The sequence below is a fragment of the Mizuhopecten yessoensis genome, unplaced genomic scaffold, assembly GCF_002113885.1.
Source record: "Mizuhopecten yessoensis strain PY_sf001 unplaced genomic scaffold, ASM211388v2 scaffold9049, whole genome shotgun sequence".
In the NCBI taxonomy this organism is placed as follows: Eukaryota; Metazoa; Mollusca; class Bivalvia; order Pectinida; family Pectinidae; genus Mizuhopecten; species Mizuhopecten yessoensis.
This window is the reverse complement of record NW_018407853.1, coordinates 845,490-864,774: the sequence shown is the minus strand read 5'-3', so window position 1 is coordinate 864,774 and position 19,285 is coordinate 845,490. Positions and strand designations below refer to the sequence as shown.

Genomic DNA, 19,285 nt, shown 5'->3' with positions numbered 1-19,285 from the left:
AATATCATGACTCTAGGCCTGTCCGTCCTTCAGAAGAAGTTGTTTAAAGGAAAGGTTGACGGACGAGGACGGACGGAGGGATGGACGACAGACGGACGACGGTCGCCGCACCATGACATAAGCTCACTTGCCCTATGGGCAGGTGAGCTAACATAAGCTTATTTCATATGATTAATTACGTACATTATGGACGCTGTATCCATCCCATACAATTATAAACTAAAATCATTAATTGTATGAACTTCTGGTGTGCAATGATCTGGTGTTATGTAATAATTTTGATTATTTCAACCTAACATAGAAATCAAAGCTTTGTGGTGGATTCCTACCTGGAAATCATTCATGTGCTTGGCAATGTTGTAGCCTAGTGTGCGTTCATTGATGACGGCACTATCCCCGTGTAACATTTCTGACTCCACACACAAACCATGGATGGTGACCCTGCCAGGAATGATGACTCCTCCAGCACACAGACAGGTGGCTCTGTGTCGGATAAAGAACAAACAGTGGAGAAGGTACATAGTCTGTGTCTGTTGATTTTTGACCATAGATAGATTTATTGTCAGATCAATTCTTGCTATCATAAGAAGTGTACACGCTAGACCTACCTGTGAGGTACACTAGCCTGACCTATGTGATAGGAGCACTAGTTTGACCTACCTGTGAGATACACTAGCTTGACCTACCTATGAGGTACACTAGCTTGACCTATCTGATAGGAGCACTAGTTTGACATACATAAATGTAGAAGCTTGACCTATATGTGTGATGTACTAGTCTTGACCTAGCTGATAAATGTACCAGGTTGACTTACCTGAGAAGTGTACTGCAGTAGCTTGACCTACCTGAAAAGTGTACCAGCTTGACCTATGTGAGAAGTGTACCAGCTTGACCTATGTGAGAAGTGTACTTAATTGACCTACATGAGAAGTGTACCAGCTTGACCTACATGAAAAATGTACTTAATTGACCTACCTGAGAAGTGTACCAGCTTGACCTACCTGAGAAGTGTACTAGCTTGACCTATGTGAGAATTGTACAAGCTTGACCTACCTGAGTAGTGTACTTAATTGACCTACCTGAGAAGTGTTCCAGCTTGACCTATATGAGAAGGTATGTGCTAACTTACCCTTGATGTTTTCTGACTTGACCTACCTGAGAAGTGTTCCAGCTTGACCTGTATGAGAAGGTATGTGCTAACTCACTCTTTGTGTTTTCTGACTTGACCTACCTGAGAAGTGTTCCAGCTTGACCTACATGAGAAGGTATGTGCTAACTTACCCTTGGTGTTTTCTGACTTGACCTACCTAAGAAGAGCTATGTCCTCGAGTACTTGCTGTTTAAGGATACCACACTGTTCAATGATGTCGCAGAGGATAAGTTGACACTCTCCCTCAACCTCTGAGAGATTTGAGGGTTCCACAAGCAGCAATCTGTCACGGTCTATACCATTCACCGACATCAACTTCCATATAACATCATGCAGTCCTTCCCTTGCTATAACAATGCCATGATGATTACTACCCTTCAACGTTTGTAAACAAAGGGGGGACAATCCACCACAAAAGTCGAGGATTCTGAGGCTGTCAACACTGTTGAGAAGTGACATCTGTTTGTCTATGGCTTGAGAGAACATTTTATTGTAATAAAGATTGTTCAGTTTGTCTATCTCTGTCCTGTCCATCAAATATTGTTCTGTGACCTGAGGTGGACAGATGACGTCTGCCATGGGCATGTATGGTACAGAGTCATCATTGTCATGGCAACAGTGACAGGACACCAGCCACAGACAATTCTCTCCAAGACTGAATTTCACATGAAGTGAGTCTCCCTCTCTGATTATAAAACCATGTTTTGTGTCTGAAAAGTATAACGTAACTTTTCAAAACAAAAACAACCTTCAGTATTAAATGAAGTTCAAATTAACTCAACAGATCCATTTAGTTGAAATAAAATTATTGAAGAAATAACAGAAATTCAGTAAAATATTTGAAGAATACAACATTATACTAGTTGTATATTATTGGAGATCATTATCATTGAGATCATCTCCAGCATACACGCAGGCACATACATAGGGAGATAATAGCCAGGTGGCATAGGACTAGTAGTTAGAGCCTGATAAGGCAGTTCCTGCGAATTCCTCAATATTGCATTGATTAATGTATATGTTAATTGTATAAATTGTATATCTATGTACTGTAAAGTGCTTTAGAGTGGCTTATTCTAGCTAGATAGGGCGCAATATCAAATGTTGTATATTCATTATACTAGTTGTATATTCGAGATCATTATACTAGTTGTATATTTGAGATCATTATACTAGTTGTATATTTGAGATCATTATACTAGTAGTATATTTGAGATCATTATACTAGTAGTATATTTGAGATCATTATACTAGTTGTATATTCGAGATCATCATACTAGTTGTATATTTGAGATCATTATACTAGTTGTATATTTGAGATCTGATTTCCAAAATACAAATTACTGGTGCAGCAAATGTTCTTAGCATTGTTGACATTTACCATGAGACATTCCACAACAGCTTTGATGAAAATGAGATGGTAGTACAGGGAATATTGCCTGTTCCCAGCAGTTCTCCATGGATGGGTTCGTCGTTATGGAGACGTCATCGTCAAGGTGAAGATCAAACCAGAACACGATAGCATCTAACTTTCCAATACTTGTGACGGGTAGAGTGGCCTGCCATTCTATTCCACTGGCTATTATGTCCAGTTCCTATAACCAAACAGATGTCATTTTTACATTATTTATTTTTCTGTTATGATTTCGCTTTTACAGCAGCTGAATCCCATATTTGGACGAAGTAGTTCTATATAACTCAGTTGAACATTAATTTTGAATATTGTTTATACTGTATTACAAGAATGCAACCAATCAATGCAGTATGTTGATGTTATGTGCAAGAAACAAATGATATTGTAGGTTAAAATGATTGTACACTGCTGCTTGGCAATCCACACGGAAACACAACATCCAATATCCTGCAAAGATATAAACACTCTCAAACTGAAACATGGTAGGGACTCCTGTGTGTCAGATAGGCTAGGTTTATCGGTTTGACTACTAGTGCCACCAGGTTAATTTGGAGTTAAAATCAATAATGTCCCTGGGTTGCTTTTGTAGTCACAGCTACTAGTGTTATCACAGCTACTAGTGTAGTCACAGCTACACTATCACAGCTACTAGTGTAGTCACAGCTACACTATCACAGCTACTAGTGTAGTCACAGCTACACTATCACAGCTACTAGTGTAGTCACAGCTTCACTATCACAGCTACTAGTGTAGTCACAGCTACTTGTGCTGCTAAGTCACATTTAGAGTGACAACTACTCATGTCACAATCATTTGTATTGCAAAGTTACACTTTGAATCTCAACCATTAGTGTTGCCAGGTTTTATTTTTGGTCACAACCACTAATGTAATGTGCCAAGGTTGGGTTTGGAGTCAAATCCACTAACGTCTCTAGATAACATTTGGAGTCACACCCACAGATGTCTCTGGGTCATATTTGGAGTCACAGCTACTAGTGTCTCTGGGTTAGATTTGGAGTCACAACTGCTAACGTTGTTGGGTTGCATTTGGAGTCACAACTCCTAGTGTCTCTGGGTTAGATTTGGAGTCACAACTGCTGGCGTTGCTGGTTTACATTTGGAGTCACAACTACTAGTGTCTCTGGGTTAGATTTGGAGTCATAACTACTAGTGTCTGTGGGTTACATTTGGAGTCACAACTCCTAGTGTCTCTGGGTTAGAGTTGGAGTCACAACTGCTGGCGTTGCTGGTGTACATTTGGAGTCACAACTACTAGTGTCTGTGGGTTACATTTGGAGTCACAACTCCTAGTGTCTCTGGGTTAGATTTGGAATCACAACTCCTAGTTTCTCTGGGTTAGATTTGGAGTCACAACTACTAGTTTCTCTGGGTTACATTTGGAGTCACAACAACTAGTGTGTCTGGATTAGAGTTGGAGTCACAACTACTAGTGCCTCTGGGTTACATTTGGAGTCACAACTCCTAGTGTCTCTGGGTTAGATTTGGAATCACAACTACTAGTTTCTCTGGGTTAGATTTGGAGTCACAACTGCTAACGTTGTTGGGTTGCATTTGGAGTCACAGCTCCTAGTGTCTCTGGGTTAGATTTGGAGTCACAACTGCTAACGTTGTTGGGTTGCATTTGGAGTCACAACTCCTAGTGTCTCTGGGTTAGAGTTGGAGTCACAACTGCTGGCGTTGCTGGTGTACATTTGGAGTCACAACTACTAGTGTCTGTGGGTTACATTTGGAGTCACAACTCCTAGTGTCTCTGGGTTAGAGTTGGAGTCACAACTACTAGTGTGTCTGGGTTAGATTTGGAATCACAACTGTTAGTGTCTCTGGGTTACATTTGGAGTCGCAACTACTAGTGTCTCTGGGTTAAATTTGGAGTCACAACTACTAGTGTCTCTGGGTTACATTTGGAGTCACAACAACTAGTGTGTCTGGGTTAGATTTGGAGTCACAACTACTAGTGTTGCTGGGTTACATTTGGAGTCACAACTACTAGTGTCTCTGGGTTAGATTTGGAGTCACAACTGCTAGTGTCTCTGGGTTACATTTGGAGTCACAACTACTAGTGTTGCTGGGTTACATTTGGAGTCACAACTGCTAGCGTTGCTGGTTTACATTTGGAGTCACAACTAAAGGTGTATGTTGTTGTAGTGTTTCCAGGAGACGTACCAGAGGATCATTGAAATTGATGCATGTGAGAAGGGAGGGCTCCGACAACATCTTGTACCCCCGGCGAAGACGAGTGAGGTTCTCTGTGGTGTAGGGTTCGTCAGCCACAGTACCAGTGGTACACACTATACTCACGCCTCCTATATCCAACTTGTGTAACCCAGGGTAAAGAAACCTGTCCGTATACAAATACATCAAAGTTAACAAAGAAGTCTTGGTAACAAACTTCATATACAACATATACTGCACAAGACTGCATAAACAATCAAACATTTCTACAATAAACTGGCTAACACAGCTAAGTTCATGTGAGGACAGATGCCACTGATGGTGGAGCCACTCACCAGCCGTTTTAAAATCCAATTTCACAGAAATGTTATAACCTGGAATCAGCACTATGACACTTTATTTGGTCAGATATTTCTGACAATTTGATAATAGTGGGTTCAAATTCTAGGTATACTCCAAAGCTGCTTACTTTATCATAGCACTTATCCAAGATAAGTATATTGCAGCTGAATTGTAAATAACATTTGGAATACACTGTGATGTAAATCAGTTTATTATAGCTGAATACTACACACCTCACAGTGTCTTATATTCCCCAGTACAATAGCACAGTGTAACCTGTCTATGCTGGATATATTTGGCTAGCTTACTCAGGGTTCAGTTTATACAGAATCACTGATGTTAAGTATTAACATTCTATGTATATATGTATGTAAGTTAAATACACATTGAAATGTAGCATTGATATAAGAACAGGAAATAGAGTAAATGTCTTAATTTAGATTTAATTACCGGTATTAACAATGATATACAATTGAAGTTAATACTTTTGCAGAAATAGTGAAGCAAAGAAATAGAAAGGCTGAAATGAACAAGTGTAATAATATGGATTTAAATACTGAAAAGTTGCATAATAAGGTGTTTAATTTGCACCATTTTGTTTCCGGAACCTGTTCGCAGGGTTTGTTTTTTGCGAATCACAATTGATTGAAGTCTATTTTAGAACACCTCACTAATAGTTCCGAGTGCTTATCAAAGTCAACTGTTTGTTATTTGTTGAATTGTTGTCTACTATATATGAGCCTTGTGAACTTCAAGATATTCATTAATTTGTTACGATCTGGGGTAGAGCCCATGGTTGAGAACGGAAAAATTTGGGGTTACGACAATAATGCTAACATGGAACCAGTTTCAGACACCATGCTGTCGGGAAAGTAGGCCATGATCTTGATATTCACTGACACATGATGACATTTTGTTTGTTGAAATTGGCATTAATTTCCCACATAACATTTTAAGGTGACCATGAATATTGATAAAATGTATGATCATAATCAGCAACTGTACAGTAGCAGGATCACTACACCGCTGGTTTCCAGAATATACATACTTTTATTTGAGAAAAAAATGTCATGGGGATACAAATATGATATGATAGCAGGATCAAGTATCAAAACCATATAGACTCTTTCTGTACTCCTGTCGTGTACACACAACAAAAATATATGCCGTCTCATCCCCGTTGTTGTTTATACACGACAGGAGTTTTGAGTGTTGCCGGTCTTCTGCTTAACTGGTTGTAGCACACCACAGTTGTGTAATCCAATTAATTGTCGCTAAAATCAGCACCAATCAGTTGGCAAGAAAGATGTTTACAGGTGCAGAGTACACATTTTTCATCATGTGACCTGTTTATTTCGAATTTGCCACAACATGTTGCCTTTTGTGGTCTCCGATATAAACAATATTGCGACAACTGAATTTGATACGAACACTCGTAAATTCATCACCAAATATTTATGGAGACTTATGGAAGTAATCATGGATATTTTGAAAAAAGTCACAATAAAACCTACTTGTATTTAGAAAAATTAAATGCCATTTTAACCAAAATCAATCCCCATTAAGGAACCGCACCACAACACTGTTTTGAATACAAAGATTCTAATTGTTTGTTGCCAGACTAATGTCGACTTCTCAGTCATAATCAGCTGCCATTAAGTCACCATGCTACAAAAATATAGATGTGTATGTCAATGAACAACGACATGAAACAATAACAACATTGGTTCATAGTTACCTGTTTATTTCTTGCAGCAGCTATACCTGGCCTAAAAATACATTGATAATCTGCCATTTTATTATATGTGCGGGGGTGAGTCTAGTAAGGACAACCCATATGGATTCCAGACAGAAGTTGCAGTACGGAAAGGGTTAAACAGGTCAGATTTGTTTATATCTATCAGGATCCAGACTAAAGAGGGTCTGATTTAGAATGTTTATACTAAATACTGTAGCTGAAAAGTATATATACCTGTTCTGTGTGCGGATGGCCTCCGATTCCACTGCACAAATGTACAGGGTAGCTCCACTTGGTATCACCTTGGAACGCTAAACAGATCAACATTCAAACTATACCTATTCTCTTAATATGTATGTACAAATATACACTAAATACATTGTACATCATTTTTTACAATAATAAAAAAAAATCACATTAGTCAAATATGCTTACTATACAGATACTTCAGAACCAACTTATAATATCTAACTAATATTGAATTCTTATGACGATTCATTGAAAGTTACAGGAAATTCATAATTTTGATTGAAAATGTTTGTTTTTTGGTAACAATTTCTATCCCAATTAACATTTTCTGACTCCTTATACATGAAAGTCATATAATATTACACAGACAGCTTTATAGAGGTTTGACTTAAAGATGGTATATCAATCGAGGGTTGATATATATACCTGTAGTTAATGTTAGAATCATCTCCCTTTGGTTTGAATTTGAGGTTTTTGAAGTAAAACCAATTTTCATGATGTAATACTTACCATAACTTTAGTATGCATATACAATACCTACACCCATCTTTGTAGCCCAAAAACAAAAGATTCAAATATCCCTACCTCCCTACCGTGACGTAACCTCTATCTCGATGACAGAGCCACGGAGTGATCTCCCTTCCTCAAACCCCCTTTTATGGAGCCTAAAGGCAGCCAGGATGAGGAGGCAAGGGGAGGAATACAGGGTGGGACTCCATAAAGTTATGGTAAGTATTACATCATGAAAATTGGTTTTACTTCAAAAACCTCAATTTCATTTCAGTAATAATTACCATAACTTTAGTATGCGAATTCGTCTTACCGTAGTGGAGGCTTCGAATCCAGGCAGACCAGGCTGACGGAACAAACTCGAGACATGCTCAAGGTAGGGAAAAGGTTCAAGGAACCCCCCTAATAAAGCCCCGAAAGTAATTAAAAAATGGAAAACCTCCCCGTGAAACGAGCAGGTGTACCACCGTGGTGCCTGATAGCATACTATTTAAAATCACTGAATTACTGTGGAGGAACAGCCACAGACTGTGCAACCACCACCGGTCCAAGGGAATACAATCCATCAGAATGAGAGGCCAAGGACCGGAGATAAAAATCCGTGAAGGTAGTCTGTCCGCGCCAGAAAGCTGCGGACATGACCTCCTGAAAGGGGGACCCATTGAGGAGGGCCCATGACGCAGCAAGGGCCCTGATCTCATGAGCTCTCACCTTATACAACGCCCGAACCTGATCATCCGAGTGGTCGTAACCGTACTTGATGACCTGACAGATCCATCTAGACACTGACTGAGAAGAGATATCCTGTTGACCCTGCTTAATGGGCAAAAACAGACGAGATCGAGGACCTCGCCCCCCCCTGGTTTTATCGAGGTAAAACCTAAGCGCCCGACAGGGACAGAGCAACCTATCCCGTTCCTCAGCTCCAACGAAGGCAGTCAAAGACGGAATCTTAATCGGATCGGGCGAGAAGCCAGGAACCTGATTCTTAGCCATAAAGGCAGGATCAGTGAGAAGGGTAACGGCAGAGTAATTCCTGGACCATCGGAGGCAAGAGGGGTGAGAAGACAAGGCATGAATCTCACTCCTCCTTCGACCTGAGGCCAGGGCAACAAGGAATACCACCTTGTAAGTAACAAACTTCAAGGAGGCAGACGCTAAAGGCTCATAAGGTGCCCGCATCAGCGATTCGAGCACCAGTGGCAAATTCCACTGCGGAGCCAACTGCCGGACCCTAGGCCTGTCCAACCCAAACCCCCTAATCAAGGCAGAAAGAGAGGAGGACGAGCCTACCTCCGACCTACCATGAACAGAGAGAACACTAGCAATGGCCGTGCGATAACCAGCGATAGTGCCAGGGGCAAGATTGCGGTCCCTAAACAGCCAAAGAAGGAAGTCCGCAATCACCTGGACAGTAGCCTTGATCGGATCAACCTTCCTGCCGACACACCAATCACAGTAAATCTTCCATCGTGACTGGTAGACGGCAGATGAGGAAGCCCTAATTGATCGAGCGATGCGATCTGACACGTCCCTAGAAAAGCCCGCCTGAGCGAGGCCTCCTGAGATAGCTTCCACGCGTGAAGGTGGAGGATCTCCGGACGAGAGTGCATCGTCCTGGAACGAGGCTGGCGAAGGAGGTTCGCTCTGAGAGGAAGAGCCAGGGGCTCTTCCACCAGAAGCGACAAAAGCTCCGGAAACCAAGGCTGCCTCGGCCACAGGGGCGCTATCAGGAGGAGGGAACACTGATGCTCCCGAAACTTCTGCAGCACCCTGCCCACCATGTTGAAGGGTGGGAATGCATATGCATGCATTCCCTCCCAATCCAGAGACAGAGCGTCCACGGCCCAAGCCCTTGGATCTGGTACCGGAGAGACAAACGTTGGCAACTGATTGTTCAGTGAAGTGGCGAACAGGTCTATGTGAGGCCTGTCCCACACCTGACAAATTCCCACGAAAATCGAGGGATTCAGTTGCCACTCTGTCAAAACCGGCTGGCGGCGCCTGGAAAGAGTATCCGCCAGAACATTCAACCTGCCTGGCAGATGCTTGACACAAATTGTCAACTGCATTTCCTGACATAGAAGCAGAATGCGGATAGCGAGGGCACACAGGGTGTGAGACCTGGTTCCCCCCTGTCTCTCCAGATACGCGACAACCGTAGTGTTGTCCGTAGCCACACAAACCACCTTGGAATGCAGGATCTCCCGAAAAGACTGCAGAGCCAACAGAACAGCCCTCATCTCGAGCACATTGCTGTGCTCCGAGAGCTGTTCCCCAGACCACTCCCCCGACTGGCAACGCCCGTCGAGATAAGCTCCCCACCCTGTCATGGATGCATCCGTGTACAGGGTCATAGTGGGAACTGGCTTGGACAAAGGAACCCCTCGGAGAACATTGTCCTGATGAGTCCACCAGCGTGCGTACTCCTTGACCGACTGGTTCAGAGGAAGCAAGGCTTCCCAATCCCTTGAAGAAGGGACCCAGTTGGCAAGGAGAAACATCTGGAGAGGCCTGATGTGAAGTCTCCCTAAGGGGACCACATCGGCCAGGGCGTTGAGATATCCCAGAAAACTGAGAAACCAACGTACCTGGACTTGAGACCGGCCGATAAAGGTCAGAGCAAAAGCCCTGGCCTTCTCGAACTTCTCCATCGGTGGAAGGGCGATGCCCTGAACCGTATTGAAACGGTTCCCCAGAAAAACAAAATCCTGAGATGGGGAAACCTCCGACTTTTCTCTGGAAGGAATGAAGCCGACCTTGAGTAAGAGTTTCAGAACCAACCGGGTGACCTGTACCAGAGACTCTCTCACTAGGTGGAGCATGAGGGAGTCGTCGAAATAGATGTGAACATCTATTCCTCGAGAGTGCAGGAATCCCACGACCACCTGCAGCAGCTTGGTGAAAACCAAAGGTGCAGTCGTGAGCCCGAACGGCATGGCCCGGAACTGGAAGACCTTTCCGTTGCAAGTAAAACGGAGGTACTTCCGTGCCGACTTCTTGATGGGGATGTGGAAGTAGGCGTCCTTTAGATCTACTGAAGTCGCCCACATTCCCTCTCTCACGGAGGCGATAATACCCCGAGGAGTCTCCATCTTGAAGTGAGGAGAATCTACGTGCTTGTTGAAGGCACTTAGATCTATGATGGGACGCCACGCCCCGGACTTCTTCCGAACCAGAAACATTCTGGAGTAGAACCCGGGAGTGCATCCCGACATAGGAACCTCCTCGACCGCGCCCTTGGAAAGCATGGTCCTTACTTCCTCCTGGAGCGCCAGAGCCTTTTCCGGATCCCCCGGTGGAGGAAAAAAGATTGGCTCTGACGCTAAGGGCGGATCCCGCACTAGCGGAATGCCTAACCCCTCCTTGATCACAGACAAGGTCCATGCGTCTTCCGTAATTTCCTTCCACTCTGGAAGGAAAGCAGAAAGACGACCCCCCACAGGAAGATCTGGTCGAGGCAGATCGAGACCTTGCCAGGCAAGAGAATCGTCTGCTGACCCGAAGCCTAATCCTGCGGGAGAAGGACCTAAGCTTGAGCCGAGAGGACTGCATTCCTCCCGGCCAAACTCGTCGTCTGACACGACCAAGGAGGGAAGAAAAGAGTCAGGAACCCTTCTTCTTACCCCCAGGAGGGTTCTTACCCTTCTTACCCTTCCATTTGTTGCCCTTGAAGGGAGGCTTATACTTGGGCTGCGCAGAGGACTGCGAAGCCGAAGGTTTAGCCTTCTTCTTAGGAGGCGCTGACCCCTGCGAGGTACTGGCCTTCTCAGCCTGAATCCTCTTCACCAGAAGTGCAGAGGCGACCGAGTCCTCCTTCAAATCCTTCTGAACAGAAGGAAGGGCCCCTCCAAAAAGAGTGGACCCTGAGAAGGGGGCAGTCAACAGTCTGGAACGGTAAGGCTCATCGACCGGGCGATTTTTCAAAACTGAAAACCGCCTAGCCAACAAGACATTGACGAGGGATGACACCTGTAAAGCTGCCAGCGCTCTCAATGCCCCGTTCAGGGCAGAGGTCACTCTGTCCTGGATGTCGGCCTGCTCTGTCTCGGTAATCCGACCCTCAGGCAAGTCGGATACCCTATATAGACAAACCGTCAAGTAGTCTATATACGACAGAATCTGGATGGAGAGACGCAGCAGTCTCTCCATCTTGTGGTGTTCTTTGGGACCGAACACCACCTGGTCCACCGATTTACCGGGCCAAGCTGCAAGTTCCCTCGATTCCAGCTTAGCTGGTTGAGGGGCAAGCAGACCATCATGTGTGGCATAGTCAGTGGCGTGCACCTCTGACAAATCGCCAACACTGAGCTGCAACCCAGCATACCCAGGACTACGGGTTGAAGAAGAATTCTTCCCTAAAACCCGAGACTGGGCGGTGGCCAGAGCTGAAGACACAATGGTGCCTTCTGGCAGAGAGCGGTCCGACCGAGCGGACACCCGAGGAGCCACCAAAGAACCCAAAAGGGTGGTGGACTCGGGGACAGATGATGCCGAAGGTGGTGGGCAAACCTCCTCCCCAAGAATCCGGGAAACGTCAGCCCTAAGGCCCCGCATACCGGATAACACATGCTGGGCCTCAACCTCAGCAGCCTCAGGGTCTCCCTCATCCTGGAAGTCCTCCTCTGAGGGCAAGCCCTCCTGAGGACTGTCGTCAGACGACTCGGAAAGACCAGCGTCTATATCCGAACAACCAGGTGAAAGATGAACAACATCATTGTCCTCTGCCATACCCGCGCCCTCAACGTCCATAGCCTCCACACCATCCAGACCAGAAGCCTGGGGCGGAGGAAATGGGCCAGCCAGAGGGGCCAACCCGAGAGAAGGCTCCCCGTACCGGCGTTTAGGTGCAGTGCGCCTAACGGCCGTGGCTGTAGGTTTAGGCTTAGTAGCCAAAACCCTACCCTTGGACCCAGAGACCAACGAGCCTGCCCGAGAGGCAGAAGTCCTAAAGGTCCGACACACCTTCTTAGGACCGGCCGATAAGGCCCCCGAAGTAGCAGAAAGTTGGGGGGGGTCAACAGAACTGCTAACACGTCTCCGCGAGGGAGAGACCAAACCCCAAGGATTCCATGACGGAAATGCCATGGGGTTAAACCCATATCCCGGAGGATAGGGGAAAGGTCCCGCGGGCTGGGAGTGACCCCAGAACTGGCCAAACTGGCCTGCCTGAGACTGGGGCTGGCCAACTTGCCCAAAGGGCGAAGGTGGACCGCCACTCCCTCCAGGTGGAAACCCGGACATGTACGGGCTAAGCCCGTAACTGCCGGGATGCTGTCGCAACCCAAAACCATCCGCAGGCTGGTAAGGGCGGCCCAAGGATGGTTGCCCGCAGGCACCCGTATACCCTAAGCCAGGGGAAAACGGAGGCCGGAAACCGGCCCCCTGTCCAGCAAACCCAACCCCTGGGGGGAAACCCCCCAGGTTCCCAGAAGAATGAAACTCGGGACCGGACCTAATAGGACCGGGTCCGGGTAACTGACCGGGAGGGTATGCCTGACCAGCATTGATGCCGGGATTAGTGAGCTGCGCGTCACTAATCCCGGTAGACACAGACAATCCCGAAAGAAAGTCTGTTGTCACACCAGGACCTGAACCCGAAAGAACAGGCCCGGCACCAAGACTGTCCCCAACGACCGCACCACCTGGAATGCCGGGATCACTGACAGAGTCAGTGACCGGCGGCCGGTAGTCCCTACCCGAAGGCAAGCGCGAAAGCTTACGGGCGTTCCCGGCCAATTCGACCCTTGGCTGTGCCAAGCCAGGGTCAGGCTGCCCCTCCCCTACTCCAGGGAGTTCCTGGACAGGAAGGGCCACCCCCTGCTCACGAGAGGGACTTGCCGAAGCAAGACCCCCCGAGACAGGAACAGAGACAGTACCACCAGACCCCAGAGAGCTGGTGGCACGACCCCTACCTCTCTGCTTCCCTCGCTTACCGGAAGAAACAGACGAATCTGTCTTACGGTAAGTTGAGGGTAGCTTTGGAACAATGAAGTCCTTGCCCTGAGATTTTGACTGTGAACAAAGTTCACAAGGCGAAACCTCACTGCAAGGACGACACCTGGGACAGGCATCATGAGGGTCCCGTTCCACAAAGAAATGGGAACACCCATGAGCACTACCTCGTCGCTGTCCCGACCGAGACATACCCTCCAAAGCGAACGTAAACAAAAAATTTACAAGCAGATAAAACGGGAAAATAAGGATAAAATACGATAGTACAAAGTACGCAACGTAGAAAGAATTTCACCCGTAATATAAATCAGAAAACGGTTAAAATAAATAACGTTTGCCGAAACAAACAACCGTCACCGAAATAAACAGAGGTCGGAAATTAACCCACGATAATGGCGGACCGTGGCACACCACCGGCACACGTGGAGTAAAATAACCGGCCGTAAAAGGCACAAAAATAATTTTCAACAACAATTAGTTATATCAATAAGGGCAGATGGGTAAAAGGCACACAAACTGCGCAAAAATATGAGTTGACACTCAAACCAAACCGACAAAACAAAGTTTTGAATTGGAGCAAGCTCCGTGCGTCAGCATGCAGCAGGCGCCATAAAAGGAAGAGGAAGGGAGATCACTCCGTGGCTCTGTCATCGAGATAGAGGTTACGTCACGGTAGGGAGGTAGGGATATTTGAATCTTTTGTTTTTGGGCTACAAAGATGGGTGTAGGTATTGTATATGCATACTAAAGTTATGGTAATTATTACTGAAATGAAAAGAGGTAATAAACATAAATAAAATGTATCAACAATTGAAACAAATTTTAAATCTACATTCATGAATGATATTTTACAGGTCAATGAAGTTTGGAACTCTTTCTTAAAAGGACATTCATGTTACAATATGATAGCATATACCCTTAAGTACTGGGGTTTTCTTACCAGTCTAGATGTTGGGGGCATTAGAAGGTTCTTCCAGGCATGCTGCAGCGTAGATATGATACGTTCCCCAAATAAAGCAGCATCAAATGTCTCTGTCACAACAAGTGATACCCTGGAATTAAAGATATTCATCTTTTCCATTATATATGACAACAAATTTCTCTATTTACAGTTTTAGACTCTCTGACATTTTGTGTAAACCTCTTAAAGAATCACATTTTATGATTTGTGTTTAACAAGAGTTTACTGAACAGGCAAGTATCTCATGGAGGGTTATTAAGGCCAGAAATCAAAATCATAATCTATTAGAACCAACTTAATACTTCTGCACTCAAATACATGTAAGTTACAAGCAAAATATCATTACTATAGGTCTCGTGGTTCGAAATATCATGACCCTAGTCCTTATGACTTCTAAGAAGAAATTGTTTAAACATTGATGCTGGAGAGACTGACATAGGCCATCATTACAGGCACTACATGCCGTGTAGCCAGCTAATAAAGTCACTTATATGTTCAACTACGTCACTGTGGAAGTCCCATGACATTCCTAATATACAGGTCCATGTAAGTATATTACCTTCCAGGTAGATCCCTTGGAATAGTCAGGTCTGTAGATAATTCCCGCACGAGGCGTACTTTATGGAGAGCAGAATTCTCTTGAAACACATCTTGTGCAATTTCAAACATTGTCTTGGATTTTTCACATGCTGTCACATCACCTGCTCCAGACTCTATTGCAAACAGACTGGAATCAAGCATGGGAAAAACATTACTCATGTCTTAATATAATGGTATTTTCCTTTCTGAGTTTATTTTACATTTTACATTTATCGCTGCATAATTCATAACTTCCTCTATCACTTTTTTTTTAAATCTATTTTTTTTCTGAAGCGTGCCAAGAATATAATATGTGAGTCAAAAAAGAAAAGGAACTAATACTTTTAATTTCATATTGCTGTGTGTTATTAGTATTTGAGTCTCAAATTTATCTTATATAGTTATCAGTACATAAGATATTACCCAAGTAGCCAGACCCATGAAACAAGAGGCCTAATGGGCCCGCATCACTCACCTAGTATTAATCTCAGTCACACTTGTAACCTTAATAGTGGACTATAATAAAGCTACAGGCAAAATATGGTTACAAGTCATTCAAAAGAACATGTTAAAAGATTTTATCACATATGACCCTTGTAATTTCAAAAATCGAACAAGGACATTCTGTTGAATAATCTTTATAGCCCTTCATCTTAGCATGCAACTTGCCCAATATCACCACCCTAGACCTTTTGTATATTGAGAAAAGGTCATTTATAGGTTTATACACATTTGACCAAATAAAACCTTGAAAGTGGGTCAAGGTTAGTCAAATGAAAACACTTGGTAGCCCTTCACCCAAGTATGTAACTAGCCAAATATCAACTTTTTTTTTTAGCTTTTTGCTTATTCAAAAGAAGTTATTTGAAGGTTTCAAACATACTTGACCCCCTGTGACCTTGAATATAGATAAAGGTTATTCCTTTGAACAAACTTCAAATGCCGGACGAATGCAGGATAGTGCCGGTTGCCGCACCACGGCATAAGCTGACTTGCCCTTTGGGCAGGTAAGCTAAAAATGTAGCTATGAAGAAATTACTTAATTGGTGGCCCAGAATCTTTTCTTATACTGCTACATAGATATTACCAAGTACTTGAATGATTGAAAAGGGCAGCGAATGGACAAATAACATTAGAAACGAATTATTTAAGTTAGGTTTGGGATATTTATGGCAAGCAGAGTCTAATGAAGGTCAAGTTCTGAATATTATTAATGTACAATGCATGACACATTTCAATAGGAGTGTCTAGAGTAAATTAATTCATCTGCTAAGTGTTCTCTTTATAAGTGGATCTGTGGTATTTTTTGTCTTAAACAGTATTTAATTAAACCTATGGGTTAACAAAATATAAAACAAATTGCTAAAATTTGGTTGTCATCGCATACGTTGAATATTAAATATTGAAACAGGTAGGTTTCATGGTTTAGAAAGAAAAGACAGAATTTGTATACATTGTAACACCGGTGATATCGAAGACAAATATCCTTTTATTGTTAAAAGTAATCACTATACTGATTTAAGAAACCGTTTCATTAAAAAATGTTATCATAAAAAACCTAGTAAGGCAAATTTTTTAGATTTCATGACAACAAGAAATATAAAGAACTGTCTAATTTAGCAAAATTTCTGAGCAAAAGTCAAACAAGAGGCCCAGAGGGCCTGTATCGCTCACCTGGATAATAAAGCAACCATGGGAAATTATTCTTATTACCGGAACATAAAATCCCTCCAACGGTACAGATAAAGAAAGATTTGAACCTCAAATTGACCTATTGGGCCCTGCAACTCTCAGCACCCAGAGGGTTCTCACCCTGTGTTTAACAAAATTTAGTCCCAATGATCCAGGCTAAATAGGGATGAAATTCCTTAATTCTTATGGTAGAAGAAGGATTTAAAAGGTTTTTACCTCTATTGGGCCCGCAACTCTTCCCACAGGGGGTCGAAACCCAACATTTATACAAAACTGAGTCCCCTTGACCCAAGGATGCTCCAGACCACATTGGGATGAAAACCCTTAATCCCTACGATAGAAGAAGGATTTTAAAGGTTTCACCTAAATTTCCCCTATTGGGCCCCGCTCCTTTGCCCCCACACCCCACCTATACAAAATTGAGTCCCTTTGGCCCAAAGATGCTCCAGACAAAATTGGGATGAAATCTCTTAATCCCTATGGTAGAAGAAAGATTTTAAAGGTTTACCTGGATGTCCCCTATTTGGCCCAACCCCTCTGCCCCCCAGGGGGACGGGGACAAAATTGGGATAAATCCGTTAGTCTCTATGGTAGTAGAAGGAAAGGTTTTACCTCTATTTCCCCTATTCTGCCCCACCCAGGGGCAACACCCACCATTTATTCAAAACTTAGACCCCTTGACCCAAGCATGCTCCAGACCAAATTAGAATGAAATCCCTTAATCCCTATAGTAGAAGAAGAATTTTAAAGGTTTTACCTCTATTTCCCCTATTTGGCCCCACCCTTCTACCCCCAGATACAAAATAATTGAGTCCCCTTGGCCCAAGCATGCTCCAGTCAAAATTGGGATGAAATCCCTTATTCCCTATGGTAGGAGAAGGATTTTTAACGTTTACCTCAATTTATCCTATTCAGCCCCATCCCTCTGCCCCCAGTGGGGCCACACCCACCGTTTATATAAAACTAAGACCCCTTAGCCCAACTTTTCTCCAGACGAAATAAGGATAAAATCCCTTAATCCCTATTGTAAAAGAAGGATTTTAAAGGTTTTACCTCTATTTCCCCTATTTGGCCCCACCCCTCTTGTCCGAGAGGGGCCACACCCACCATCTATACAAAATTGAATCCCCTTGGCCCAAGCATGCACCAGACAAAATCCTACACCTCTGCCCCCAGGGGGGCCACACCCACCGTTTATTCAAAAAAACTTAGACCCCTTGGCCCAAGGATGCTCCAGGCCAAATTAGGATGAACTCCCTTAATCCCTATGGTAGAAGAAGGATTTTAAAGGTTTTACCTCTATTTGGCCCAACCCCTCTGCCCCCAGAGGGGCCACACCCATTGTTTATACAAAATTGAGTCGTCTTGGCCTAAGGATGCTCAAGACCAAAGTGAAATCTACTGGGCCATTCAGGACTAGTAGCATTTTAAAGGAAAAGTTGATGGACGGATGACAGAAGGACAACAGACGCTGCGCCATGGCATAAGCTAATTACTTGCCCTTCGGGCAGGTGAGCTAAAAAAGAGATGTATTACTGTTTAAGGTGAAAAAAAAACACTTTTTACACTATCGCTGTAATTTTATCATGTATGCATGGTCGGAGTGTTGTATTCTTTGTTTGTATTTATCTGTACTGTATAATTTGCACTGTATATATGCATTGTACCTGTGTTGTCCTGAGCCTGTGTCTACATACTTACATATTACCTGTTTTGTCCTCAGCCTGTGTCTACATACTTACATATTACTTGTGTTGTCCTGAGCCTGTGTCTATATAGCTACATATTACCTGTGTTGTCCTGAACCTGTGTCTACATACATATTACCTGTGTTGTCCTGAGTCTGTGTCTACATACTTACATATTACCTGTATTGTCCTGAGTCTGTGTCTACATACTTACATATAACCTGTGTTGTCCTGAGCCTGTGTCTACATACTTGCATATTACCTGTGTTGTCCTCAGCCTGTGTCTACATACTTACATATTACCTGTGTTGTCCTGAGCCTGTGTCTACATACTTACATATTACCTGTTTTGTCCTCAGCCTGTGTCTACATACTTACATATTACTTGTGTTGTCCTGAGCCTGTGTCTATATAGCTACATATTACCTGTGTTGTCCTGAGCCTGTGTCTATATAACTATGGAAGATCGGTATTATAAAACCAGTATATAAAAACAAAGGCGATCCAAAAGATCCGGATAATTATAGAGCGATCACTTTAGTCTCGTGCCTTGGCAAAGTTTTCACTTCGGTTATTAATAATCGTTTAAATAAAATTTCTGACGAATTTGACCTGATAAGCAGTGCACAAGCTGGGTTTAGAAAGGGTCATTCTACAACCGATAACATGTTTGTATTGTATTCTTTAATCTCAATATATTTTTCATTAGGAAAAAAACTTTATTGTACGTTCATCGATTTTAGTAAGGCGTTCGATTCTGTATGGAGAGTTGGTCTGTGGAAAAAGCTCCAAAAAAGCAACATTACTGGAAAAA

General features: G+C 43.6%; 1 protein-coding gene across 1 annotated transcript in view; it reads right to left on the bottom strand.

The window, feature by feature from the left end:
- The window catches only part of LOC110457238 (putative protein arginine N-methyltransferase 9), a 38,404-nt gene that overhangs the window by 5,468 nt on the left and 13,651 nt on the right, over positions 1–19,285 (bottom strand). The window contains exons 3-9 of the mRNA XM_021508419.1: positions 15,072–15,239; positions 14,492–14,603; positions 7,072–7,148; positions 4,749–4,923; positions 2,532–2,745; positions 1,308–1,860; positions 330–483 (exon numbers count right to left, since the gene is read on the bottom strand). Of these exons, the coding sequence (XP_021364094.1) occupies positions 330–483; positions 1,308–1,860; positions 2,532–2,745; positions 4,749–4,923; positions 7,072–7,148; positions 14,492–14,603; positions 15,072–15,239 (1,453 nt within the window). The remainder of the gene's footprint in view (positions 1–329; positions 484–1,307; positions 1,861–2,531; positions 2,746–4,748; positions 4,924–7,071; positions 7,149–14,491; positions 14,604–15,071; positions 15,240–19,285) is intronic.